At 45.7% G+C, this 26,415-nt stretch overlaps 1 protein-coding gene across 17 annotated transcripts in view; it reads left to right on the top strand.

Moving 5' to 3' along the window:
* Positions 1-3,320: 3,320 nt before the first annotated feature.
* The window catches only part of Eif4g3 (eukaryotic translation initiation factor 4 gamma 3), a 239,448-nt gene continuing 216,353 nt past the window's right edge, over positions 3,321-26,415 (top strand). For 16 of the 17 annotated variants that reach the window (XM_057785401.1, XM_057785396.1, XM_057785399.1 and 13 more), the window contains exon 1: positions 3,321-3,844. In XM_057785401.1, the coding sequence (XP_057641384.1) occupies positions 3,657-3,844 (188 nt within the window). In that variant the 5' untranslated portion in view covers positions 3,321-3,656. The remainder of the gene's footprint in view (positions 3,845-26,415) is intronic. The other variant, XM_057785402.1, reaches the window with a different exon arrangement.

Genomic DNA, 26,415 nt, shown 5'->3' with positions numbered 1-26,415 from the left:
CTGGAACTAGCTCTTGTAGACCAGGCTGGTCTCGAACTCACAGAGATCCGCCTGCCTCTGCCTCCCAAGTGCTGGGATTAAAGGCGTGCGCCACCACCGCCTGGCTCATAGAAAGTTCTTAATGGACAAGGTGAAGAAATCAGATCTTTTTTTTATGTGTTGGGGTGTTTTACCTGATACATGTCTGTGCATGTACATGCCTGGTGCCCAAGAAGGCCAGGAGAAGGCATCAGATTCTCTGGAACTGGAGTTACAAATTGTTGTGAGGTGCCATGTGTACGGGAAATTAAACCTGGGTCCTCTGGGTGAGCAACTAGTGCTCATAACCTGTGAACCTTCTCTTTAACACCCAATCAGATTTTCTTGCCAGTGTCTGTGTTGAGAGGGTTGTTATGCTGAAGGCAAGGTGTCTGACAGATCTAGAAGGACTAGTGCCTTGTGTTTGAAACCCAGGGTGTCCACTTAGAAGCCATATATATTACCTTTTCAGGTCCTTGAGTCTTAATTTCTTTGCGGTGAATGAGGTATAGTGCTCATTTTACAGTGTTGCCAGGGGAATGATATCAAGGCCAGCCTGGTCTACAAAGCGAGTTCCAGGATAGCCAGGGCTACACAGAGAAATCCTGTCTTGAAAGACCACACACACACACACACACACACACACACTAAAGATGAAGCCAGGACGTTTGTTCTACCACTGAACTATAGCCCTGTGCCTAAGTCTCACACTTGGATGAAAGGAGAGAGCACTATCCTGCCGTGTCCTGGTCAGGAGATGGGGAGGAGGCTTTCCTTTTGGTGCTGGGAACCATGGAGGCTTAGCCAGGTAGAGGTGGTGGGGACTATGCCATCTGGATGCTCTTTTCTCCTTCTGGGAGCACCTGGGGCTCCCAGGAGTTGTTACGAGTTAAGTATTCACTACACGGAAAGCTTTAAAAAAAAGTTACTGGGCGGTGGTGGTGCAAACCTTTAATCCCAGGAAGGTTGAGGCAGGTGGATCTCTGTGAGTTCAAGGCCAGCCTGTTCTACAAGAGCTAGTTCCAGGACAGGCTCCAAAGCTACAGAAAAACCCTGTCTTGAAAAACCAAAAATAAAAAGCAAAAAACCCAAGCAGGGCACAGTGGTAGATGCCTGTAATCCCAGTAGAGGCTAGAAGATCAGGAGTTCAAGGTCATCCTAAGGCACACAAAGAGTTGAAGCTAGCCTGAGTCTTGAGACCCTTTCTCAAAAAGCAAGTAAGCTAACAAAAAACCCTAGAAATATTAACCTATATCCTGGCCCCCAAACCCACCACAGTAGTAGGAATCAGAACACAATCTTTTTTTTCCTTTTTTTTTCTTTTTGAGAGAGAGAGAGAGAGAGAGAGAGAGAGAGAGAGAGAGAGAGTTAGTTTACCTGTGTAACCCTAGCCATCCTGGAGAAACTCACTTGGTAGACCAGGCTGGCCTAGAACTCAAGAGATCCACCTGCCTCTGCGACCCTACCCCCAAGGCTGGGATTAAAGGCATTTACTACCACTGTCCAGGACACAATCTTATGTGTGTTCATGTGTGTGGAGGCCATAGGACAACTTCCAGTGCTATTCACCTTTTTATTTATTTATCTACAATTTATTTACTTTTGTTTCATTTGCATTGCTATTTTGCCTGCATATGTCTGTGTGAGGGTGTCAGATCTTGGAGTGACAGACAGTTGTGAGCTGCCATGTGGGTGCTGGGAATGGGATTGGGGTCCTCTGGAAGAGCAGTCCCCGCTCTTAACCACTGAGCCATCTTTCTTTCCAGCCCCCACCTTTTTATTTTTGACACAGGGTCTCTCCTGGCCTAGAACTCACCAGACAGAGTCAGCTGGTTGGCCAGAGAGCATGAGGGACCTGCTGGTCACCACTTCCTCAGTGCTGGGATTGTAAACACAGGTAGTTCATCCTGCTAGATTTTCTGGGTAAATTCTGGGGACTGAACTTGGGTCCTCATGTTTGCAAGGCAAGCATTCTTTATTGCTGAAGTATGTCCTCACATCCACTAATTTCCTCTGTTCACAGCATTGGTGATCACTTGGCCTTGTCAAACTGTCAGTTTTGAGCCTCAAGTCTCTCTCTCTCTCTCTCTCTCTCTCTCTCTCTCTCTCTCTCTCTCTCTCTCTCTCTCTCTCTCTTTCATGGATGATAGTTAGGCTTTTTGGTCCTCAGACTCTTCATTAGTAAGAATGGGATTACCTATTTCTTGGGACTATATGAGCTAATGAAATACTTTGTCTTCACAGTTCGGAGATGCCTGTGACTCCTTGTCAGTTAATGTTACTGTGTGCTGGGGGCAAGGCTCTTACTGAGGGGTGCAGGTGTGGTGTGCAAAGTATGGTTGGGAATGGGAGGAGGAGACCTTATCAACAAGTGTCATCCCAGCAAAGGATGATGGGGAGCCGACTACAGTCTTGGGAAGGTTTCGGGAAAACCCTACAGAGCCCTGGGTTAAAGTTGCTGGAAAGGCAGGACCTTTGGCATCCTGGAAGGCAAGGTTCATCCCAGAGAAGGTGGAATCCAGATTTTGGGTTCGCTTCATTCAATCCCAGCTGGGTGACCTTAAGGAAGTCACTTTTCTTCTCTGGGCCTCCTCCGCAAATGGGACTCTTCTTTCCATTTCGCACTGAAGAGCATCCGAGGACGACGTGTCGACATAATGCCCGTGACATGCGACGTCAAGTGCCGGCGAGTGGCATCTGTTATGTTAATAAGTCCCTGCGGCAGGCGGGTTCCTATCAGTCGCCTTGTGCTCCGGCTTAGCCGTTCTCTCTATAGCGACTCGGTTTCTCGCTCCGGCGCCTCTTGACGCTTGCTGGTAGGTCTCGGCGGACCTTGGCCTCGGGTGCCGTTACTATTGTTCTTTGAGGCTGGGCCTCAGGGGAGGGCTCTCGCCCTACAAACCTCTCCTTTGGTCTATCCCCCTCCGCCCGGTACCGTGCCGCGGAGAGCCTCAGCAGCCCCGGATCACCGATCTTTCGCGAGAAATTGAGTCAGCTCCAGCAGCTCTCCCGAACGGCGGCCGAAGACGCTCCCGAGAGCTCCCGAAGAATCCCGGCCGTTCGCCGTCTCCGGAAAGAGCCGAAGGAGCTTTCCACCCTCGGTCCGCCGAGCCCTTCCGAAAAGGGCCGAAAAGCTCCGAGCGGCCGTCCTGCCGGACTGCTGGAGGCGGCCGCAGCGCCATGTTGGATGCTCTGCTCGTTGAGTGAAGAAAATCCGTCCGCATCGCCCGAGCCCCGCTACCGAGAAGGGCGCCGCTTCCCCCGGGGAGGGGGACAGAAACCCTCCGCCGCCGGCCCATGAGGATATTGCCGTGAAAGGTCCGGTCTCTCCGCCTCCTGCCCCCGCCGGGTCCGGCCCCCCCCTCCCCGGGGTCGCGTTGTCACGGAGACCGGCAGCCGGTGGTGCTGGCCCGCGGGGCGGCTGCTGCTGCCGGCGGCGGCGGCGGCGGAGGCGGCGGCGGCGGAGGGCGTGTGTGACCGGTCCCGGCCCCCTCCTCCTCCTCCTCCCAGCCTCCCCCCGGCCCCCCGCTCCCGCCGCCTCCCCGGGTCTGCCCCCATCCCGCCCCTCCGCTGCCCCCGGCCCCTGCACCCCGGCGCGCCCGGTCCCGCTCTGGGGGGGTTGGTGGCTTCGCTTTGCCATGAGTTTACCGCAGAAACCGGCTCTGAAATCAGGCTCAGCGGCTGCAGCAGGAACCGGACCCGGTACCGGAGCGGCGGCGGCAGCGGCGGCGGTACCGCCTCCTCACCCGGCGGCAGCGGCGGCAGCGGCGGCGGCGGCCCCTCCTCACCCGAACATCAGGGCCCTCCAGACCCCGGCGCCCCAACAGTATCCTTTTCGCCTTCCAGCGGTCCAGAGCGACCCTTGGTGGGAACCTCCTTGCCTGCCACCAACTGTCCAGCAAGGGAAGGGACGGGGCTTGGTCCGAGCTTTTTGGGGTGCACCGGTGGCCGCATTGCTGGGACCCCGGGACCCTCTGCGGTACCGTGAACACTAGCTTCCCCCGGGCCATGCCTCTGCAGCTCTCGCGGATCTGGGGGAGCTCTGCCCTCGAAGGCCCCCTCCCCTTTATTGGGCAGAATTTGCTGGTGCCTGGGACCAGCCCTGCAGGCAAGGCTTTTCCGATTGTCGGGAGGCCCTGCCGTCAGCGGCGCTCGCTCGGTGGCCTATTATTTAGAATCCACGGTAAACTTTATTGGTAAATTTCCTGTTCGAAACGAATCAGCTCGTTCCCGAGGTAAGTTGGGTCTCCTGCCATATCGTACAAGTGTACAGAAAGCACTCCCTCTGGCTAATGCTTTTTTATATTTTTATTTTAAGCAATTAGAGTTGTGTTGTGGTTTGTGGTGGAACCGGCTAAGGAGGAAATGTTACAGTGGACTCTTCCCTGTCTTTGACCTTTTTAAAGGAAGAGGAAGTTAACTCACATTACCCAGCACCCCCAGAAGTGTCACTTCTTCCAAGACTGGTGTTATGCTGAACATTTTTCCCTAAGGGCTTTAGTAAGTGTGCCTCTAATATCTGGAGGGTACCAGGGCTCCCCAGAAAGAGTCTAGTTTCCAGCGTGTCTTAATTTCATGATGTCAAAGTCGGGATAGCTTTGATTGAAAAGTCTTGGCGATCAAGTGTTTTAGTCCGACTGAAATGTCGAATTCACGGCTCCCACGGAGCTTCGGCAAGGTGGCGTTCCTTTTCTTTTTTGTTTTTTGGTTTTTTTCAAGACGGGGTTTTTCTGTGTAGCCCTGGCTTAGACCAGGCTGGCTTCGAACTCAAGAGATTCTCCTGCCGCCGACCCCTGAGTGCTGGAATTAAAAAGTGTGCGCCACCACCGCCAGGCAAGGAAGGTGTTTGTTAGCTACTTGAGAATAACATTTCATCATTCGCCCCTCCTCCCTACGTCCCTTGTACTTGTGAAAATCAACAAATGATTATTGGATGTCTATTGTGCTGTGGTCTTTGCATTAGTTACCCTGTATTTGACTTTACACGTAGTCGTGGTGTTTGAGCTAGTAAGTCCTGGCAGCAAGGGCCGCAGATCGTCTTAGTCTAGTTGGATTCTTGTCTGTATTGATTACTTTGAGAAGGGAAAAACATTTCCTTTCTTGGGTCACCTCATGTCATTGTTTCTGTCAAGTGTCTGTGTTCTCCAGGTGCTGTTAGTCCGCATCTTTCAGTGCTCCAGTGTGGTGTGTGTACTGATTTCATAATGTTTTGACCCTGCGTGATTCTGTTCTGTTAAGCGCTCACTGCTGAGAATGTTTAGTGTTTCATGGAAAACCCAGTTACTTCTGACCCACATGCGCAGCTGCTGGCCTAGGAAGGAGCAGGTTGGCTGTTCAGCCTGCTTCAGTGTAGAATTGGGTCGCTTCGGTCTGCTTGGCTTCCCTTCATGCTTAGTTCAAATTCCTTCTTGATTTTAGGGTTGTTGTCCTGATGGTCTGTGCTTGTAGGTTTCTGTCTCGGGACCAAGCGAGTTACTCATTACCTGTTCTTTTAGGGAGCTAAACCAGAGGAAGTGAGTAGTGTGTGCTCGTGACATACAGAATAGCAAGTAGGGAGTCACAGTGTTGTATGTGACAGGCGGCCCTTGGTGAAGTTGGTGGCTTCTTTGGATACAAATCGGGGTGACTTGAGTATCCCAAGTGTGCTTTTTTTCTGTGCTCTTCACAGTTGAAGGACTGGAAAACCTCAGAGCTGGTTGCAACTCGAAAGTAGTGATTGGTGTTTCAAGTTAAATTTTTATCTTTTCTTTAAAGTAGAAACTGCAGCTGTTAAGAATGAGTAGGTTTAAGGTGGCCTTTTCAGAGGAGATGACTTTAAATTCTTTGTGGCAATATTGGCTTCAGCCATGTTGTTTAAGGGTCGTATTTGCCCGTGTCGTGGCAGTTGGCGTTTTAGACTGGTGTATTCTACCATCCCTGCCTTTGACCTGGCAAGATTACATTGCTTAATTGTAAGCATTTATCTAGATAGTAAATGAAGCATAGGCTACAGGCGTCTCAGAACACATCCGTGGTAAAATTTTGTCATATGGTAATGGAAGAGGTTGGAAATAGATCAAAGTAGAGAAATTCTGCGTTTCGAACTAGAGGGAATGTGGGAATTTGGGTTGGTCAAGCGCCGTCATGCAGTAAGTTGGTGCCAGTGAAGCCCAGGGGCTGGAGTTGCTCTTTCCGTGGCTTGAGTAGATCTCCATTTCCTCAAAACATATGGGTACAATTGCTTGCTTCATATTAATTAGCACAAGCAGTTTATTTTTAAAAAAAGGGGGTGATGCATGGCCAGGTGTCCTTCATTTGTTCTGAGTGTTCAAGTGTTGTTGAAATGAAGGGAAGTGTTGAAAACGAGGGATCTGACTGTAAGCGAGAAGCTATTTCTAAGCAGGCGTCAGTTTTGCACAGCAGGATCTTGAGGCCAGGTGAAGGAGAAATGGCCACATAGACTACAGAGAGTCAGTCAGTGGATGGCAGGGCAGGACAGTGAAAACCTACCTGACAGGAAAAGTACTAAAAGCAAGGAGAATATGGGAATATTTGTCTTGAGGTATGCTCAGCTCTCTGTTGAGGTTGAGACTGCTCTGTTGAGAATCTTGACAGTGTTCATCCTTTTTCTGGCTGACAGAGTAACTGCCATTTTGATCAAAATTTGTCTTTGCACAGAATTTCTTTAGGGGCTTACTACAGAGTAACTGCCATTTTCATCAAAATTTGTCTTTGCACAGAATTTCTTTAGGGGCTTACTGGGTCTCCCATTAAATCCCAGCTCTTAGCTGGGTGTATGCCTTTAATCCCAGCCCTCAGGAGGCAGAGGCAGGCGGATTTCTGTGAGTTTGAGGCCAGCCTGGTCTACAGAGTAAGTTTCAGGACAGGCTCCAAAGCTACACAGAGAAACCCTGTCTCAAAAAAAAAAACAAAAAACAAAAAAGATAAAAATAAATAAGTAAATAAAAAAATAAAAAATCCTAGCTCTTTAGATTGAAACTGCCTGCCTATCTTTCAGAAGATCTTAGATAAATGAACTTGAGTTAGGTGCCCATATGTTAGCAATACAGTATTCCTTGTGTAGAGTGGACTTGAGGGTATTATTTCTCTCAGGGCTGCTGAAACTCTTGGGGGAGTCTTCTTACTGTTTTGGGGCAGCAGTTAAAATAAGGCAGAGGAGCTGGAGAGATGTCTTGGTAGTTAGGAGCACAATCTGCTCTTCCAAAGGACCTGGGTTCAGTTTCTAGCACTCACATAGCAACTTACAACTGCTTGTAACTCTAGTTCCAGGGGGTCCAACACCTCCACACAGATACAAATGCAGGCAAAATACCAATGCACAGGAAATAAAATAAGTAAGTCATCTTAAAAAAAAAGCCATTTGCTGATTATGCTGTTCTGGGGTGGTGCACACCTTTTGTCCCCTCACTCAGGACAGGCAGATGAATCTCTGTGAGTTTGAGGCCAGCCTGCACTACAGAGCAAGTTCCAGGACAGCCAGAGCTCCACAGAGAACCCTGTCTTAAAAACAAACAAACAAACAAACAAACAAACAAACAAACACGAGACAGTAGCTCTTCCCAGGAACAGAAATGGGTAGAGATCTGTGTCAACCAGAATATGACTTCTGTCTCTAGCTCCTTTGTCATTCATAAGTGTTTTTTCTGTCTTTGCAATATTCTTGTTGCTCTTCTTTTTTTTTTTATGTTTTGTTTTGTTTTTAAATTTTCCTCCCATTGATTTTAAGCTGGTCTTTACGGGGTGAAGCTTGTAATGGCTTTCTTTTGCCTCTCTGATGACTAGATTTGGATAATACCCACTGCTCTAGAAGTCGTACATGCAGGAGTCTATTTAACTTTTCCAAGACGTCTAATAAGGTAGGTGTTGTCTGTTTTACAGACAAGGTACTGATTGATGTTCAGGAAAGTTAGTTACATTTCCTATGCTCGTGAAAGGTAGTGTGGGGGCAGACTAGTGACCAAGGCTAAGCCCATGGTACCTCTCTTCCTCAGCTGGGCGAGTAGCCTGCATATAGGGCCTGGGAGGAAGAATCCATTTTTCCCTTGTATTTGAGAGAAGCCATGTGGAGTAATCTAGAACACAGTCACACTGTACAGGATTTTAATTAGTTCACAGCCACATACTACTAGACAAGTGTGCTGTCTTCTCTCACGGAGCCTGACAACATAGGGGCCCTCTGTTGGATTGAGCTCATGTGTCTGTTTGTTCAGGAGTCAGCAAGGCCTCCAGCAAAATTCCATTATAGCTAGTAGCTGGAATGCTGGGTCTGCCATGGCGTCCAGCATGTCTCCATTCCTAAGCCCTCCGTTAAGCAAGTGTCAAATCTTGAATGCTTGGAGACAGAGGCAGGGAGATCTCTGAGTTAGAGACCAGCCAGGGCTATACAGTGAGACCCTGTCTCAAACCAAGCGAAACAAACTTTTGAAGGGAGACCCTCATAGGAGGGAGGAAGGGAGACAGTGCAAAATGGGATTGGAGAGGAACTCTCTCCAGGTACCTGGGTCACAGCGCAGCTGCTGCCTCCACCTTCAGTGGGTTGACTGGTGACGGGGGTGGGTGTTGGTCAGACAGAGTGTGGGCAACCTCAGCACTAATAGGTTGATGTTTTACACTGACGTTTCTGATAAATCTTGACAGGGACGTTCTTTGAAAAAAAATTAAGAACGGTGTTTCCCTTGTGATAGCGAGAATGACTGCATTTGCCTGTTTCTCTTGAGTTTATGAATTTACTCATTTATCACCTACTGTGTTCCAGACTGGGGCTAGGCCTAGGGTTGAGGTTACCTTGCCCTGAGAGATTGGTCCCAACAGGCCAATAGAGAGGGTACTCTTGAGGTCAGGCTCAGGGTTGACTCTGCTGTGTATCTTTTCTGCAGACAGCAGAGTTAGAGCTTCCTGGGCGAAGCTGATGTCTGAGCAGGATAGACTCATGACTGAGAATTGATCCAGCTTCCTAGAGCTGCCTGCCCACCAGCTGGCTTTCCTCAGTTCTGTGGCTGCTGTAAAGAATGTTAGTAGATTATAGTCATGTTGCTTTTCTGTCTGCCTCTCCTCAGTGTGGGGAATGAGAGGAAGTACTATTGAAAATGTAATTGCTGTAGATTCAAAGTGTCTCCTACATGATGGTCTGAGCATTTGTGCTTCACCTGCCCTTCAGTGCTGTCCTCCCGTTTTATCCCATAAGACCATTGACTTTTTGGGGCTAGAGCACTGGTTTTGATTAAGAGTCCTGGCTGTTGCAGAGGACCTGGTTGTATTCCAAATACACATTTGATGGCTCACAACTGTCTGCAACTTCAGTTCTAGGGGCTCTCATGCCCTCTTCTGACATCTCCACAGGCACCCCCTCCCCCACAGACACAAGCGTGCACACATGGCTCACAGAACACATAAAATAATAAGAGAAATCTAAAATAACCGTATCTTTAAAAAAGATCATTGCCCTTCTTATACTATACTTCAATTTTGAAATAATCTCTGTCAACCTTAAAATACAAGATTGAGCTTGATATATTCAGAAGTGCTGTGTTTGAATTGAAGGGTTTGTGTTTGCTCTTACTAATTTATTTAATTTTGAGACAGGGTCTTATGTAGGGCAGGCTGATCTTAAACTCTGCATCACTGAAGATGACCTTGAACTTCTGATTCTTCTGTCTTTAGAGCTGTTGTATTGGGAATATCTCTTATTCCTTTTCTCTGAAGTGAAGGGATTAGTGACCTTGAATTACAAGGGCTTGGGATTTTGAAGAAGATGGCTTGGAGGTATGTTTTGCTATTCCAAGTATAGGGCAGGACTTATTTGGACCAATTAATGCTATCTTTGTGGGTCTGGTGGAGCCATGTTTCTGTGGCAATTTATTGGTCCTCCAAGGATGCTAACATGGACCCAGGGAAGGATTCCTACTAGATTTAGCCAGAGACTGAAATGTCTCTGTGACATGTCATGCTCTAGACTGTATAAAGTTGGTTGAGAGCATAAAATAAGGTTATTATGGTCAGTGACTGGGTCACTCTGGGTGAGGATAGTTAGTTTATTATGAGGTCCGAGGGGAAGTGGGTTCTGGAGTAAACTCTGGTGAAGAGAGCTGTTTTACTTTAGGGATAGTGTTTTGAGCTACTACAGTAAGAAACGATTTCCTGATTGTTCGGCAGGCAGATTACTTCAGCAGTGCCGAAGCACAGCTGAGATTGCAACGGATGAAATGCCGCAGAGTCCCATGCGACTTTGGGATTCTCAGATGACTTGAAGTTCTTTGGATTTGTGCCAACCAGGAGGAGCCTTTCACTCTCTTGGTGCCTCAGCTGAAACCGGAGATAGTTGAGTCTATTTTAAGTGCATTTGAAACTTGTCAGTTTGTGACCTTTATTAGCTACAGCTTCTTGGTGTGTGCTGAGCCCATTGTGTGTTTCCTGACTCCTAAGATATTAGTGTTTGTTGATAGGATGCAAGTGCCTATCCTGTTCACCGAGGGCTTGCCAGGACTTAGAATAAATAGTGCTTGGTTTTAGGGGTACCGTGCAGGGCATCTTAACTCACTTTCAGCTTTCCGGGTTGTCTTGAAATTGTTTCATACTGATCCATGATGAAATTGAAAATCTGGTGTGATTTCCTGTGAGATGAATTAGTGCTGGCCCAGTTTACAAATCTGAAGTGGCTAGTTTGGGTTTGAGGTTTAGATTATGGGGATGGGGACTAGGGTGTCATGCAGAGGCCACAGAAGCAACATCTGTAGATTTAAAACGGTTTATCATACAAAGTAGCATTAGAAGTTTACTATGTAGACCAAGCTAGCCTCAAACTTAGGTATCTGCTGCCTCTGCCTCCCTAGTGCTGGGATGAAAGCACTGTCACTGTGCCCGGCTTTAGCAGAAAATTTAAAAAACAGAAAGAAGTAAAAAATACACGTGTGTCTTCTCATAAGACCTCCACCCCTGTGATGTTAGACTTTGGCTCGGAAACATTTCCTGTCAACCTTAGAAGATTAAGATTCGGAAGGGGTTTGGATTTTGGTTTTGGACAGGGTCAGCTTCTGCTTTAGCCTTCAGTACTGGATTCACGTGTATGTCACCACGCCTGAGGGTTTTGTAGAGTATGGCCACTGAACTTTCCTGGGCTCTTGTGTTTTATTAATGTACTCTTGTGTTTTATTAATGTACTTGTTTCCGGGTTGCGTATCCTGTCAGTACACATGTGAGCTAATCATATGCTTAGCTGCTGAGCTAAGCTACCGGGTCTGTATGGATTTGAATTGTATTAGACTTAAACTCTGTTAGTTTTTGGAAAATACAGTCAGAATGTCTGTCTATAGTTTTAGATTTTTTCTTCTTCTTTTTGGTTTTTTGGGACGGGGTTTCTCTGTGTAGCCCTGGCTGTCCTGAAATTCACTCTGTAGACCAGACTAGCCTCAAACTCATAGAGATCATAACTTGGTTTCAGGAAGTGTTTCTGTGATGAGTGAGTCAGGAGAGGAGGGATTTAGTGGGTTAGGGAGCAGGGCTGAGGGGGGGCAAAGAGAAGTTAGAAATGACAGCAAAACTAGGTAGAGATAGAAAATTAACCAGCAGTCTAAATCCTTGAGGATAGGCAGAATCCTGTGAGGAAGGCTGAGGCGCCTTTTGTCTTTTTACTAGCTTTGCAGGGCTCTGGAAGATAGTTGATAAGAAACCTGAGGACTGGCCAGATTATCATCGCTTGCTGCTAATCCGACCTCCTGAGTTTGGGTCCAGGAACCCATGGGTGGAGAACTGATGTCCATAAGCTGTCTTTTCATCTTCTTTGTCTTGTGCAAATGCATGTACATATACGCACACAGTAAATAATTTCTAAGAATAGAAAATAAATTTGCAAGCTGAGTATGGGAGGTGGACACAGGAGGACTGGAAGTTGAAAGTGATCCGTGGCTACAGCCTGTCTGGGCGACACGAGACATTGTCTCGGGAAAAACATTGTCACTGCCACCAACAGAAAGCAAACAACTTGAATGCAAAGATGGGTGTAAAGAGAAAAGGGTCTGGATATGCAGAGGAAATGAATTAAGAGTAGGGACTCTTAATTATCCACTATGAAACAAGCACAGCAGAAACTGGGTCCTAAGGGTCCCCCACCCAAGTGCTGGGAGCACCCGATTCTGGTAGTGGAATGCTTGAGAAAATGAATGTAGATTCTGAGGGCCTCGGAATGAGTCTGAAGAAGTTAGGAGCAGGAGTTAGAGGTAGTTGGAAGCCCACTGACTGCCAGGGACAGAACTTGGGTTCCCTGGAAGAGCAAGAAAAAGTGCTTTTAACTGCAGAGTCATCTCTCCAGCCCCCTTGAGTCTTCAGTTTTTTTTTTTTTTTTTTTTTTTTTTTTTTTTAATATTTATTATGTATACAGTGTTCTGGGCACCAGATCTCATAGATGGGTGTGAGCCATCATGTGGTTGCTGGGAATTGAACTCAGGACCTCCGGAACAGCAGTCAGTTCTCTTAACCTCTGAGTCATCTCTCCAGCCCGAGTCTTTAGTTTTTATTCCCATTCAGAATGTAAGGCTTCTGTCAAATACAAAGACTTGACAAAGTCTCCCATTCTGCCTTTTCACGTTTAATGTTGTGTGCACACTCAGGAAGCAGAGGCTGGTGAGTGTCATGAGTTCAAGGCCAGGCTGCTCTGCACAGAGCTGCACATCAGTCAGTGCTGCATGGTAGATGGTTCCTCAGAAAAGGAAGAGAGGGATTTTAATAACCGCATGAGTTTAATAAAACAGTGGCTTTATTAATTTTAGCCAGAAAATTTCCCTACAAAAACAAAACCTTTTCCATGACTTGAATTCTAAATATTAGAACAGTAAGGTTATATCTACTTTTTAGTAAGTCTCACTAATAAAAATGCAGAAGTGGATCTTCATTCATTAGCCTCTTCAGAATTTTAATGCCATCAAGTATCTAGCGACTAAAATTTTTGAATTCTTGAGGCTTAATTGAGGCAGCCAGTATTCTCAATATTAAAATTGTCAATCTTTCAGAAGTAGAATTTGGAACCAGTTCAACTTCCTGAGGTAACTTCTGTTTCTGAAGCTGACATGAGCACTTGACCTTAGTATAGATTCTTCATGTTGTGGTAAGTGTCTGAGTGTGCTTGCATCTTAGGCAACATTAAAAGCTGAGTGTTGGTGTGGACAATCAGTGATTCCGTTCTTGACTTAAAAAAAATTACGAAGAGGGTCTTGAGAGGTAGCTCAGTGGTTAAGAGGGTCCTCAAGTTGTGCGGCTTATGGCTGCATATATAATTCCAGCTCCAGTGGATCCTGCACCCTCTTCTGGCCTCTGAGCACCTACACACACGTGCCTTGTGTATACACACATCCAAGTAATAAGAAAATATATTTTTTAAAAAAATCATAACTGTCCAGACATCTAAGTGTACTTTAGTTCAGTATTTAGAAAATTTAAAAATATATGTTTGAGTAAATTTAACAGCAGCAAGTAAACACCAGACATGGTGGTGCACACCTTTAAATCCCAGCACTCAGAGGCGGTGGGTCTCTGTGTGAGGCTATACAGAGAAACCCTGTCTTGAAAAAAACGAAACAAAAAAGTGAAGAATAGAGTTTGAAGAGTCTTTCCATGAGCTGTTTTTTTTTCTTTTTCTTTTCTTTTCTTTTTTTTTTTTTGGTTTTTCGAGACGGTTTCTCTGTTGCTTTGGAGCCTGTACTGGAACTAGCTCTGTAGAGCAGGCTGGTCTTGAACTCACAGAGATCCGCCTGCCTCTGCCTCCCGAGTGCTGGGATTAAAGGCGTGTGCCACCATCGCCCGGCTTTTTCTTTTTAATTTATTCTTTGTATGTTTTTTTTGTCTGTACCATATTCGTGCCTGGTGCCCATAGAGGGCAGAAGAGGGTGTCAGGTCCCCTGGTCCTGGAGTTAGCATGGTTGTGAGCCACCTGTGTGGTTGCTGGGACTTGAACCCAGGTCCCCTACAAGAGCAGCAGAGCTCTTAACTTCTGAGTATCTCTCCAGCTTTTCATTTTTTTTTTAAGTTGGAAGGGAATTTTGGGGTTTTTGGATTTAGGTTTCAGCCCCCATCTTCCCTTTGCTTTTAAGAGACTTAGCAAGGAAAGGGTCACTTGCCTAAGCATTTCTTTTGTGTAAACCCTTAGTGATTTGAGAGCTTGTGCAACACTGACAGTTATCTAATTGGGTAGCCCCCTTTTCTGTTACTCTCTTGATTTGGATGGCAAGTCATATGGTTACCCCACCTAGTATCTGTTTTAGAATTTAGAGCTGGAAGGCTTCATGTTATTTTTAGGTGTATTGCTGAAATGCTTTGTTAGGTAGCCCTTTGTCCAGTAATTTGTATTTCATTTAATTTTTTCAAGTTGCGAAGGTCTGTGACATTAACATGTAAACTTAAATAGGAGCAAATTCTTGTCAACACCCCTGTTTAAGAAGAGCTACTAAGGCCGGGCGGTGGTGGCGCACGCCTTTAATCCCAGCACTCGGGAGGCAGAGGCAGGCGGATCTCTGTGAGTTCGAGGCCAGCCTGGTCTACAAGAGCTAGTTCCAGGACAGGCTCCAAAAGCTACAGAGAAACCCTGTCTCGAAAAAAAAAAACAAAAAAAAAAAAAAACAAAAAAAAAAACAAAAAAAAAGAAGAGCTACTAAGCTAGTTTTATTTATTTATTGATTTATTTTTTGGAGTGTTGGGGTGTTGCCTTTCAGCTGGTTTGTGACAGGAACTTCATTTCTGGCTGTGAACATCAGGCTGGCCGGCCCATGAATGATGTAGGATTCTCCTGTCTCTGTCCTTTCCCTGTAGGAGCACTGGGGCCATTGTGTGGGTTCTGAGGATTTGAACTCACGTTCTCATATTTACTTGACAATGCTTTTTCTGCTGAGCTGTCTAGCTAGAAACTAGCTTTTAAATTGCAGGAAAGTTGTTGAAGGAGATCCTGTACCCACTTTGTTATTAGCATCTCTTATAACCTTGGCATGATTAGTAAGAGGAAGAAATTAGCTAGGTGGTAGTGCACACCTTTAATTCCAGCACTTGGGAGGCAGAGGCAGGCAGAGTATGAGACCAGCTTGGTCTACAGAGTGAGTTCCAGGACAGCCAAGACTATATAGAGAGACCCTGTGTTTTCTCTGGAAAAAATAAAAATTAAAAGATAAAATTTAAAAACGGAGTGAGACACTCACACAATACTACCTAGTAAGATGCAGACCTCACCTGTTTTTTACCTGATTTGTTGTTAATGTTTTTTTTTTTTCCAGAATCATCCTCCTTCTTTTGATTTTTCTCTGTCCTCCTCTTCTCTGTTGCTGGTATCAAACCCAGTGCCTTACACTTGTTTGCCATTGAGCTATTTTAATCTTGTTTTAAAAAAAATTTCTCCATTTTAATAGCATGTTAGTTATATAGAATGGATTTCTTTTTTTTTTTTTTTTTTTTTTGGTTTTTCGAGACAGGGTTTCTCTGTGGTTTTGGAGCCTGTCCTGGAACTAGCTCTTGTAGACCAGGCTGGTCTCAATCTCACAGAGATCCTCCTGCCTCTGCCTCCCGAGTGCTGGGATTAAAGGCGTGTGCCACCATCGCCCGGCCTTTTTGACCTTTTTTTTTATTTTATTATTTTTTTAAAACTATCTTTTCTTATTTTACATGCCAAATCCATTTCCTACTCCTTCTCCTCCTGCTCCCTCCATCTTCCCCTCCCCTTCCCACCCCTATACACTCCTCAGAGAGGATAGGCTTCTCATGGGGAGTCAGCAAAGTCTAGCACATTGCTTTGAGGCAGGACCAAGGACCTCCCCACTATATCTAGGCTGAGCAAGGTATCCCTCCAGAGAAAATGGGTTCCAGAAAGGCAGAACAAGCAGTAGGGATAAATCCTGGTCTTACTGCCAGTGGCCCCACATTCCGTCCCAACCATACAACTGTCACCCCCATTCAGAGTACCTAGCTTGGTCCTATGTTCGTTTCCTCGCTGTCAGGCCAGAGTTGGAAGGCTTCAGTTAGCCCAGGTAAACTGTTTCCGTGGGTGTCACCATCATGGTCTGCACCTCTTTGCTCATATTCTCACTCTTCCTTCTCTTTGACTGACTTTGGGAGCTCAGCCCAGAGCTCTGCTGTGATTCTCTGCATCTGCTTCCATCAGTTGCTGGATGATAACATTTGAGATAGCCATCAGTCTAATTACAGGGGAAGGGCAGTTCAGGCCCCCTCTCCACTATTGCTTAGGGTCTTAACTGGGGTCATATAATGGATTTCTTTATGCCTTTTTCATACACATATATAATGTGTTTTGTTTTTCACCTTCCTCCCAGCTCCTTTTTGTCCCCTTCCTACTCTGAATCCAGTCCTCCTCTACTTTTATATCTTTTTATTTACATTTATTTATTGTGGGTGTACATGTATGTGGGTGCATGAGTGCTGTAGTACATGTGGGGGTCAGGACAATATGCAAGGGTTGTTTCTCCTTCCAGGATGAGGTTCTAGGGATTGACTCTGGTTGTCAGTCTCGGTGGCAAGCGCCTTTACCTGCTGAGGTTCTCATGTCTAATTTTTGGTGAACTGAAGAGTTTCATTATAATTGTTTAAAGATTCATTTTAAAATTACTGTGTGTGTGTATTCAAGTACAGGCAGATGCTAGACTAGGGAGCAAGGAGTTACAGGTGGACAGACATCTGGGCTGCCTGACATGATGCTGGGCACTGAACTGTGTCCTCTGGGAGACCAGTACGTGTTCATTAGCTGGGCCATGCCTGCAGGTTCTTGTTAGAGTTGTTTACAGGAGCCTTAGTGGCATCTGCTCCTTACCGGTGACTTCATCCCTGAAGGTATCTCCTACTCTCCCCCTCCCCAACTATTACCTTACGATAAATCCTCTGGGAGAGTTGCTGTCCGGTGATCCTCTTCCACTTTTTTTGTTCTTTTTTTTTCTTTCGAGACAGGGTTTCTCTATGTAGCCCTGGCTGTTCTGGAACTTCCTCTGTAGACCAAGGTGGCCTTGAACTCAGAGATTGACCTGCCTTTGCCTCCTGAGTTCTGGGATTAGAGGCGCCACCACTATCTGGCTTGTACTAATTTTTGAGACAAAAATCTTTGGCTTCAAACCTGCCTGCATCTCCAGAGTGGTGGGACTCCAGAGATGGTGTGAGCCATGCCTTGTTCGTTAAAATTATTTTGAGATGGTCTTGCTATGTGTGCCAGGCTGGCCTTGTATTTGTTATCTCTCTGCCACAGGCTGTGATATGCACCAAGCCCAAACCCAGCATTTTAAAAATAAGGCCTCACATAGCTCGGTCAGGCTCAGGTTCATTTTTGCTAATGTCCTGAACTTGTGTTCTTCCTGCCTCAGCTTCCCAGGTAGCTATAATTTACAGGGCAGCACCACCAGGCTAGTCTTTTTCTTTAATTAATTTCCTCTTCTGTATTTACTTAGTGGTCTTAGCTTTCATAACGTCGGTACTCTTTACATTTTCATATTTTTGCTATTTGTTTTTTTTTTTTTTTTTTTTTTTTTTTTTGGATTTTTCGAGGCAGGGTTTCTCCTTAGCTTTTGGTTCCTGTCCTGGAACTAGCTCTTGTAGACCAGGCTGACCTCGAACTCACAGAGATCCGCCTGCCTCTGCCTCCCGAGTGCTGGGATTAAAGGCGTGCGCCACCACCGCCCGGCTTATTTTTGCTATTTTTTTTTTTTGGTTTTTCGAGACAGGGTTTCTCTGTGGTTTTGGAGCCTGTCCTGGAACTCGCTCTTGTAGACCAGGCTGGTCTCGAACTCACAGAGATCCGCCTGCCTCTGCCTCCCGAGTGCTGGGATTAAAGGCGTGCGCCACCACCGCCCGGCTATTTTTGCTATTTTTGAGGCAGGGTTTCTCTGTGTTGCATGGTTGTCCTTGAACTCACTCAGTCAGTGTACCAGGGTGGCCTCGAACTCAGAGATCCACCTGCCCCTGCCTCTCAATGCTGTGATTAAAGGTGTGAGCCACCACCGCCTGGCTACATTTTTATTTTTGTTGAGGTGCTGGGGTTTGGGCTCTGGGCATCACATGCTAATCATCTGTGCTACCTCTGCCCTGTACCTGTATTCCTGTCCTTGACTCAGAATGTTAGTGATGAGTTACTGTAGAGAATGCCCCTTGTTTTCTTAGTGTTTTCTCATGAGACCAGTGCGGTGTATCCCTCTGCAGTGTGAGGACGTTTAGTTGATTGAGAGATGTGTGCGAAGCTGCTTCTGCAGAGGGCCTTCCTGCCAATCCCTGGTCCCACCTTCACACACACATTGGTGATGCTCGACTGTGACTCTCCTCTGCCTTTTCCTTCTCTATTGGTTGTTTAGTCTTCCAGGAAGCTTGCTCTCATATTTAGCTATTTGTTCATATCATGGGCTCAAGTGCTTTCTTCTGAGGGAAAACCTGCAGTTAATATTATTGTTTGCTGCTCAGATTGTGCCAGCTTGGCTGGGAGGCGTTCCTGCAGGTCTGTGCAGGTCCTTCCTGCCAGTCACCCTCTTGAGAAAGTGTTTCTTTTACTTTCTGGCTCTAAAAAGTGTTTTAGTTTTAGACTCACCTAGTATTTCCCCTGAACAGGCCATATATGCCTCCCACGCCCCCACAACCCTGCCTGTCTTTACTGGCGGCCGTGCTGGAGACAAAGTGTGGGTCCTGGGTGGCGGCACCACCCTACTGTATTCATTCAGTTTTCAGTGGTGCCATGGTCTAGGCACACAGAGAGCTGGGAACGCTAAGTATGTAATAAGGCACGCATATACACACACAGGTGTACATGCTGTGTTTCAGCCTCTGAGTATAGAAAACTGTAAATCTTTGAGTTTATACTCAGAACTCCAGTTCTTTTTTAAGTTGTTGTTTGGCACAACTTCAGCTATGTAGTCTGTGTTTCTCCTTCAGCCTTCGTTGTGCCAGAATCATAGGTTGTATGTGCACATTTATGTGGAAGGTTCTTCTACCAGGTAGATCCTAGGGAAAGATTGAACTTAGTTTGACTGGCCGAACCATCTTGATAGTCATATAATATTAATAGTTTTGAACTTTAAAAATATTTTAGCTGGGCGGTGTTGGCACACATCTTTAATCCCAGCACTTGGGATGCAGAGGCAAGAGAATTTCTGAGTTCAAGGCCAGTTGTAGAGTGAGTTTCAGGACAGCGTGGACTACACAGAGAGACCATGTCTCAAAAGCAAAACAAAAAATAAATAAAATTAAAAAAAAAATCTGTGTCTAGCCAGGCGGTGGTGGCACACGCCTTTAATCCCAGCACTTAGGAGGCAGAGGCAGGCGAATCTCTGTGAGTTCGAGACCAGCCTGGTCTACAGGAGCTAGTCCCAGGACAGACTCCAAAACCACAGAGAAACTCTGTCTCGAAAAAAAAAAAAAAATCTGTGTCTAGAGAGATGGCTCAGCTGCTAGAAGCATGGGCTGCACTTTCAGAGGACCAGGGTTTGATTCTTAGCAGCTGTGTAGTTGCTCACAGCATCTGTTACTCCAGTCCCAGCCCCAGGATATCTGATGTCCTCTTCTGACCTTCCAGGTTCACAGACATACATGCAGGCATAACGTCTATTTACATGATGATGATAAGTAATAAACTGAAGTTAGTAGACATTGGTGACTCCCGTGACCCCAGTCTCACCTTTACTGTAGGCATCTGTCTGGCGTGCTTGGCTCTTACAGCAGTTGTTTGGGCACTAGGGGTTGGCTTAGCCATGCTTGGTGCTTAGTTGGCACACAGTCCTTTTTTACTCAGAGAGCAAAAGAGGCAGCAGTTGATTCCATGTGTACTTACTGTTGAAGGAGGTACGAAAGAAAGCCCCGCCTCCTAGGCATCAAGTGGATAGTTGAGAAAGTTGAGGTGTTCTCCCAGTGGAGTTGGCAGAGCTGAGCCTTGCAAATTGTTGACAACTAGAGGACAGAAAGGGGGACTTTAGTTATCAGAAGGCCATCCACAGTTGAGTGATATCCTACAAGCCTTTACAGTCTTGCTCAGCAGTTTGAAAGTGGCCCATGGGGGCTGGAGAGATGGCTCAGAGAGTAAGAGCACTGGCTGCTCTTCCAGAGGTCCCGAGTTCAATTCCCAGCAACCACATGGTGGCTCACAACCATCTGTAATGAGACCTGGTGCCTTCCTTGCCAGCAGTACATTGTATGCTTAATAAATAAATAAATCTTTAAAAAATGGCCCATGGTGAATTTGCTGTGTTCAGAAGACCTACTAGTGGAAAGCATTGAAGGTTTCATGTGTGGGGCAGTTCAGGAGGCTCTTTGACTATCTAGTTGTGCAGTCTGTGCTTTTCTCCCACAGTAGTTGGAAGGTTTTTTTGGTTTGTTTAGATTTTATTTTATGTGTGAGTGTTTTGTCTCCACGTATGTACCTTATGCATGCCTAATGCCTGCAAAGGTTGGAAGAGGGCATAGGATCCCCTGGAGCTTGGATTGAAGGATGGGTTGTGAGCCACTATGTGGAATAGAACCTGGTCCTCTGCAAGAACATCCAGTGTTCTTTGCTGCTGAGCCATCTCTCCTGGCCTTCTACTCCTAGCTTTGGAGACTGCTGTCATTGAACAGATAAAGGAAGATGTAGAGTTTAATTGTGTTCATTACTTTAGGATAGATTGGGCTTGAAGTGAGTGGAAGGCACGTTCAGTTTGTTTAGTAAGTGGAGATACCTGAAGGGGTTTGCAATGAGAAGAAACCGTGTGAGCAGAAAGGGTTGGAAAACAAGTCTGTGATGATTTCAGTACAGTGGAAGGACCAAGAAAGGCGAAGGTCCTGAGAGTCCGTGCTGTGGCTGGTGATCTGATAAGGAAGCTGCTGTGTGTCGGGACAGCTGTGAAGTCTTCCCGCTGAGCTTCCTTATGGATAAAAGATCTTTAAATGCTAATGTGGAATGATGTGCAATTGATGGACAGTGTTAAGTTTTGTGTCCTGGCAGCCAGGATCCTGCATGCTGAATGTGCACTCTCATCCCAAGCTGTACCTTTATCCCTCACCCTTATTTATCAGGCTTTATATTTTATTTTCTTGAGACAGGTCTCACTATATAACGCTGGCTGACTTGGAAGCCCTGTGTAGACCAGGTTGGCCTCAGAACTCAGAGATCTGCCTGCCCTTGCCTTCCTAGCGCTGGGCAAGGCTGATGATCAGTTTTAAGCAGGAGGAACTATTGATACTCAGCTGGTCTCATGCCCTCATGTTGATGGCTAATTTCTAGGCTCTCTGTCTTTTTTTTTTTTTTTTTTTTTTTTTTTTATGGGGTCTGGGGTACTGGTCCTGAACTCTTGGGTTCTCAGTTGATCCTCTTGCCCCACCCTCCCTAGTAACTGGATTACAGGGGAAAATATGTAGGTAAACCATTGTGTATGATGTCAGTGGGAACTTCTCACTCATTCTGTTATAAATGAAAACTTGGAAAAGTGGGTTTGGAGAGGGAAATCTTACGACACAAGGGTCCTTAAAGATGATCGCTTTTGGCTCTTAGAAGTGAAACTGAGTGGAGAACATTCAAAAGCAGAGTTTCATTGAGTGGCTCAGGGGTGCTTTGCCACAAAGTGACTGTCACAGAGAGATTAGCTATTCCTATCTCACTTGTTTTCACTTCCTCTCTTTGTATTTTAAGTAGTTTAATGCCTCTGACATCCGTTTGTGTGTTACTGAAGCACTTTCCTGTGTCTGTCCACGCGGAGCCCAGGTTACTGTGACTAGAGGCAGGCTTTAGTGATCAGGTTGGTTGTTGAGTGTTCAGTTACCTGCTTTGTGGTCCCCAGCTCTCCAGAAATGATGAGTTCATTGTCCTTCGGGAAAGGAGATTGTTCACAGCATTTTAGGAGCTCCTTGCTAAACTTGATGCTTCTGAACCCTTAACTAAGGAAAATGGGCGTGCTGACAGTAGGTGGCTTTACAAGCCTGTGAAGCCCAACAGCGTGTTCAGCAATGTAAACAATGACAGCTGTCTTTTGTTGGCTTCTCTGTTGTCCAAAGTGTAATGAAACTGCTGTTCACCAATGGCTTCACCTGCTGAGTCATCTGCCAGCGTCTGACTGCCCACAGCAACCGGCATCATTTTATGTTGGAATTGAGGATGCAAAGAGCTAGAGTGTTTGGTTTGGAGTAGGTCACGGAAATCCTCTTTTCAGTCTCTTCTCACATGCCTTAGCTACCAGAAGGACATGTTACAATGGCAGATGCCACAGCTGAGTTAGAGCTAGCCTTCCCCGGGCTGAAGGAGTCAGGACTTCATCTAGGAATTCTGGAGATGAGGACTCTTTAGACTCTTGAGACAGTGGCTGAACGCTGCTTGGTGTAGGAGTAGCACACGGTAATGTCTCAGGATGACCATAGGATGAAGTAAAGAGTGACCACTGGACTTGGAAAAGATGTAAATGTAACTAGAACATTAACTTGAGAGAGGAGTGGGAAACAGTGGGACATTTTACTGTGTGTACGCTTATTTAGCTGACAACTTTTTTGGAGTTTTTTTCATTTTATTTTATTTTTTTAAGATTTATTAACTATACAGTGGTTTGCCTGCCTGTGGGCCAGAAGAGGGAACCAGATTTCATTACAGATGGTTGTTAGCCACCATGTGGTTGCTGGTAATTGAACTCAGAACCTTTGGAAGAAGCAGTGCTCTTAACCTCTGAGCCATCTCTCCAGCCCTGTTTTTGTTTTTTTGAGACAGATTTTTTTTCTGTTTCCTTGGCTGTCCTGAAACTCACTTTGTATCCCAGGTTGGCCTCAAACTCACATAGATCCACCTGCCTCTGCCTCCTGAGTTCTGGGATTAATGGTGTGCACAACTGCTGTCCGGCTATTTATTTTTATTTTATGTGTTTGTCTATTTACCGGAATGTTTGTCTGTGTGCCACATGCATGCAGTGCTTGAGGAGGCTGGAAGAGAGCTTCCACATGGGTGCTAGTTATTTTATTATCTGTCTATCTATCTATCTATCTATCTATCTATCTAATTTTGTTTTTCGAGACAGGGTTTCTCTGTGTAGCTTTAGTTCCTGTTCTGGAACTAGCTCTTTTTTTTTTTTTTTTTTTTTGAGACAGGGTTTCTCTGTGGTTTTGGAGCCTGTCCTGGAACTAGCTCTTGTAGAGCAATCTGGCCTCAAACTCACAGAGATCCGCCTGTCTCTGCCTCCCGAGTATTGGGATTAAAGGTGCGCACCACCACCACCTGGCTCCACATGGGTGCTAGAAATTGAAACTGGGTCTTCTGGAAAAACAGCCATTGCTCTTAATCATTAAGCCACTTCTCCAGCCCCAGGTATTTATATTTATTTTTTTGAGGCAGGAGTTCTTTGGATAGCCCAGACTGGCCTTGAACTAGGGATCCTTATTCCCCCCGTTACTGGTCTTAAAGGTGAACACCATTATTTCAGTTTCACCTGATACTTAATAATGCTTATTTAAATTTGTTAGCACTTCGGTCAGTACTTTAGTATTTGTTCTGTTTTATTTTTTAATCTTTAGAGATTGTTCCTCAGCTTTCACAGTGCTTGGCAGTGCACTTGTTGCTTTCAGCTTCACTGCAACTTAGAGGTGCTTGATTAGCTGTCAGGTACGGACCTGATTGTGCAGAACCTCTTCTGTGTACTTTAATTCCTTCATCCTTCAGTCTGGGGATGGGGCTCAGAGATGTCCAGATGGAGGGCTGGAGCAGGTTTTTGTTTTTCCCTTTGCTTTTTGAGACAGGTTCTCACTGTGTAGCCTAGGCTGGTCTTGAACTTGAACCTTGATTCTCCAGTATGTGTGTGTGTGTGTGTGTGTGTGTAGTGCTTAGGATCAAACCCAGTGCTTTGTATGTACGATGATACTACACCCTCAGCCTCCTGGATCATAAATTATCAGTGATTTAAGATTCTGATACGAGCGTTTGTCTGAAGATACTCTTGTTTATAGATGAATATCTAGCATTGGAACTAAAGCAAATGCCTAACCACCCAGTCTCTTTTCCCTAACAAGGCAGATGAGAGACAGCTGACCAGGGATTTTAGTTTTTGTTCCCGTAGATGATACAATAGAAATTGAGCTCTACTACTATGTTAAATATAAATAATGTTTAGTACTTAATCATCTTGCTGTGCTGGGGGGTGGGTTGCAGGGAAAGCCTGGGCCTATTCTCTAGTCTCAGATATCCTTAATATTCTGCAACTGATTTCAGATTGATTGATTTCAAATCAATCCTGCTTCTTTTCTTTCTTTTTTTCTTCAAGTTCTTGGGATTACACCAGGGTCTCACTTGTGGTGGACAAGTGCTGTACCACTGAAAAGTAGTTCGTTTGTTCGCTCGTTTTGTCTGAGTCTTGAACTCAGAGATCTGCTTGCCTCTGCCTCCCGAGTGCTGGGATTAAAGGCATAAGTCCCCACTGCCTGGCTCAAATTTTATTTTTAAAATATGCCTGGAGGAGCCAGCGAGATGGTTCAGTAGCTTGTGACCTGAGTTCCATCCCCAGAAAGCATGTAAATGTGGAAGGAAAGAACGGACTCCACATAGCTGTCCTCTGACCTTTATAGAAGTTCTGTGACATGTGTGCCTAACAGACTCATTATACACACACAAGATAATAAAGTTGTAAATGTGGAAAGGTCCTGTGTATATTAGTGTTCCTAGGATCATCTAGTGAGGGTAGGTAGTTTTTACATAATAAGTGATACTTGTTTAATTACTTACTGCTTTCTTGGTGCTGAGGTTTGAACCCAGGTCCTTGCATGTGCTAGATGAGTGCTCTACCACTGAGCTGCATCCTCAGACCTTGTGTGCTGCTTTTATAATTGGGAACACGAACATTTTTTTGAAAAATGAGATAAAGTTCATCTGGCTCTCTAAGGGCCTGTATTTGTAAAACAGATTAAGTTACATTGATTTAAGAGCAAAAAGAGGACTTAAAAATAACATTTATGGAGGTTCAACAGGGAAGTGAGGGAGAAGAGGAGAAAGGCTTCCTCCCACCTTCCGATCCTGCTTCTTATCACAGCACTTGTTTGTTTTTCCGTTTGGCTTTTAAGTGCTGGGAATGTTAGAGAGCTTGCTTAGTGTGGACAGGCTCCTGGATGTAATCCCCACCACTGAACCTCCATCCCAAAGCAATCATGGAAAACCTGCTTGTTGTTTAAGTTAAACAGAAGCCCAACTCGCTGAGCGTCCTGCTCCTGAATCAGTAGGATTTGTCTGTGTTTTACCACAGTTGCCACACTGGTACTGGGACGCTGGCAGCTAAGAGATAGTTGGAAGTTGTTCATCTGATGTAAAGGAGGGCTGTCTTTTTAATGACGTAAAGAGTGAGTGCAGTGTTTGTGAGACACACTGTGTTCAGCAGTTTCCTTTTCAAAGTCCTTTGGCGTCTTTTCTTGCTGTCCTGCCTTCCAGCTGGAGCTCCAGCAGAGCTGAACTAAAAATGGCTGCTACTGCAGTAAGGGCTGGTACAGGATCCAGCTGCTGTTCTTCCTGGGATGGAGCAGGAGGAGCTGGGGGACAGTGCCCTGGGTCAGGATTCTCTGAATCATTGTTGTTGCCAGAATGGGGATTGCTTGAAGGGGAGAGTATATAGGGATGCTGCAGTTGGGAGGAAATGCCACTAGTATTGGGATTTATAGCTTCAGCAAGGGACCCACCCCTTCTCTGCCGCAGCAAGAAACCTTAGCAGATGCTGTCGTTTGCCAAGCAGTGTTGGCTGCTTGGAGCAGCAAGGCATACCTGTCTGGCAGTTGATGACAGCAGTGTGCAGAATGATTCAGATTGCTGATTAGTTTGTAAATTGGATGAAATGCAAATGGTTATTGAGGGTGAAGTGATTGGCAAATGGGGCAGAATTAAAGAGGTCTCTTCTGATGTGCAGCTGGGGTGAGGAATACTCCGATCTCAGAAAGAAGCCCCAGGTGAGAGGTAGGTGTGGTTGGATTTAGGAATTGAAGTTGCTGTGTGTACCCCTGGGCCACTCCCTGTACTGGATACACTGCCGGTTGGGTGGATGTGTTTTGCCTGAGTTCTTGCCCTTTCTGTCTGTGACTAGACACAGATTTGATGTGATGTCGGATACCAGGATCGGCTGCTTAGCAACCAGGAAGAAATAGTATATCTCCATGGGCAGTAAGACACTGTCATCTTTAAAGAAAACGAAAAAGGGTGTGTGCGTGTGCAGGTGTATGTTTGTAGGTCAGAGGTCTTTATGGCTGTCCAGTAGTTTTGCTGGGACTATCTCTGTGCAGTTCATTGACAGTATTTCAGATATTTCCTTAGGAAATATTTCTGGAGCACAGAATGTCCAGCAGTTCCTCTGCCTGCGTTAGTCTCACTTCCCAGCATGACCTCAGGGTTGGTTTTCCATGCACGGCATTTTTACTTCATTTACTGTCTGTGCTTTTGAAGGATCAAACCCAGGGCCTCTTTCATGCCAAGGA

Source organism: Chionomys nivalis, chromosome 11 (assembly GCF_950005125.1).
Source record: "Chionomys nivalis chromosome 11, mChiNiv1.1, whole genome shotgun sequence".
In the NCBI taxonomy this organism is placed as follows: domain Eukaryota; kingdom Metazoa; phylum Chordata; class Mammalia; order Rodentia; family Cricetidae; genus Chionomys; species Chionomys nivalis.
Note: the sequence above shows the minus strand (reverse complement) of the source record. Positions and strands in the feature narration are given on the sequence as shown.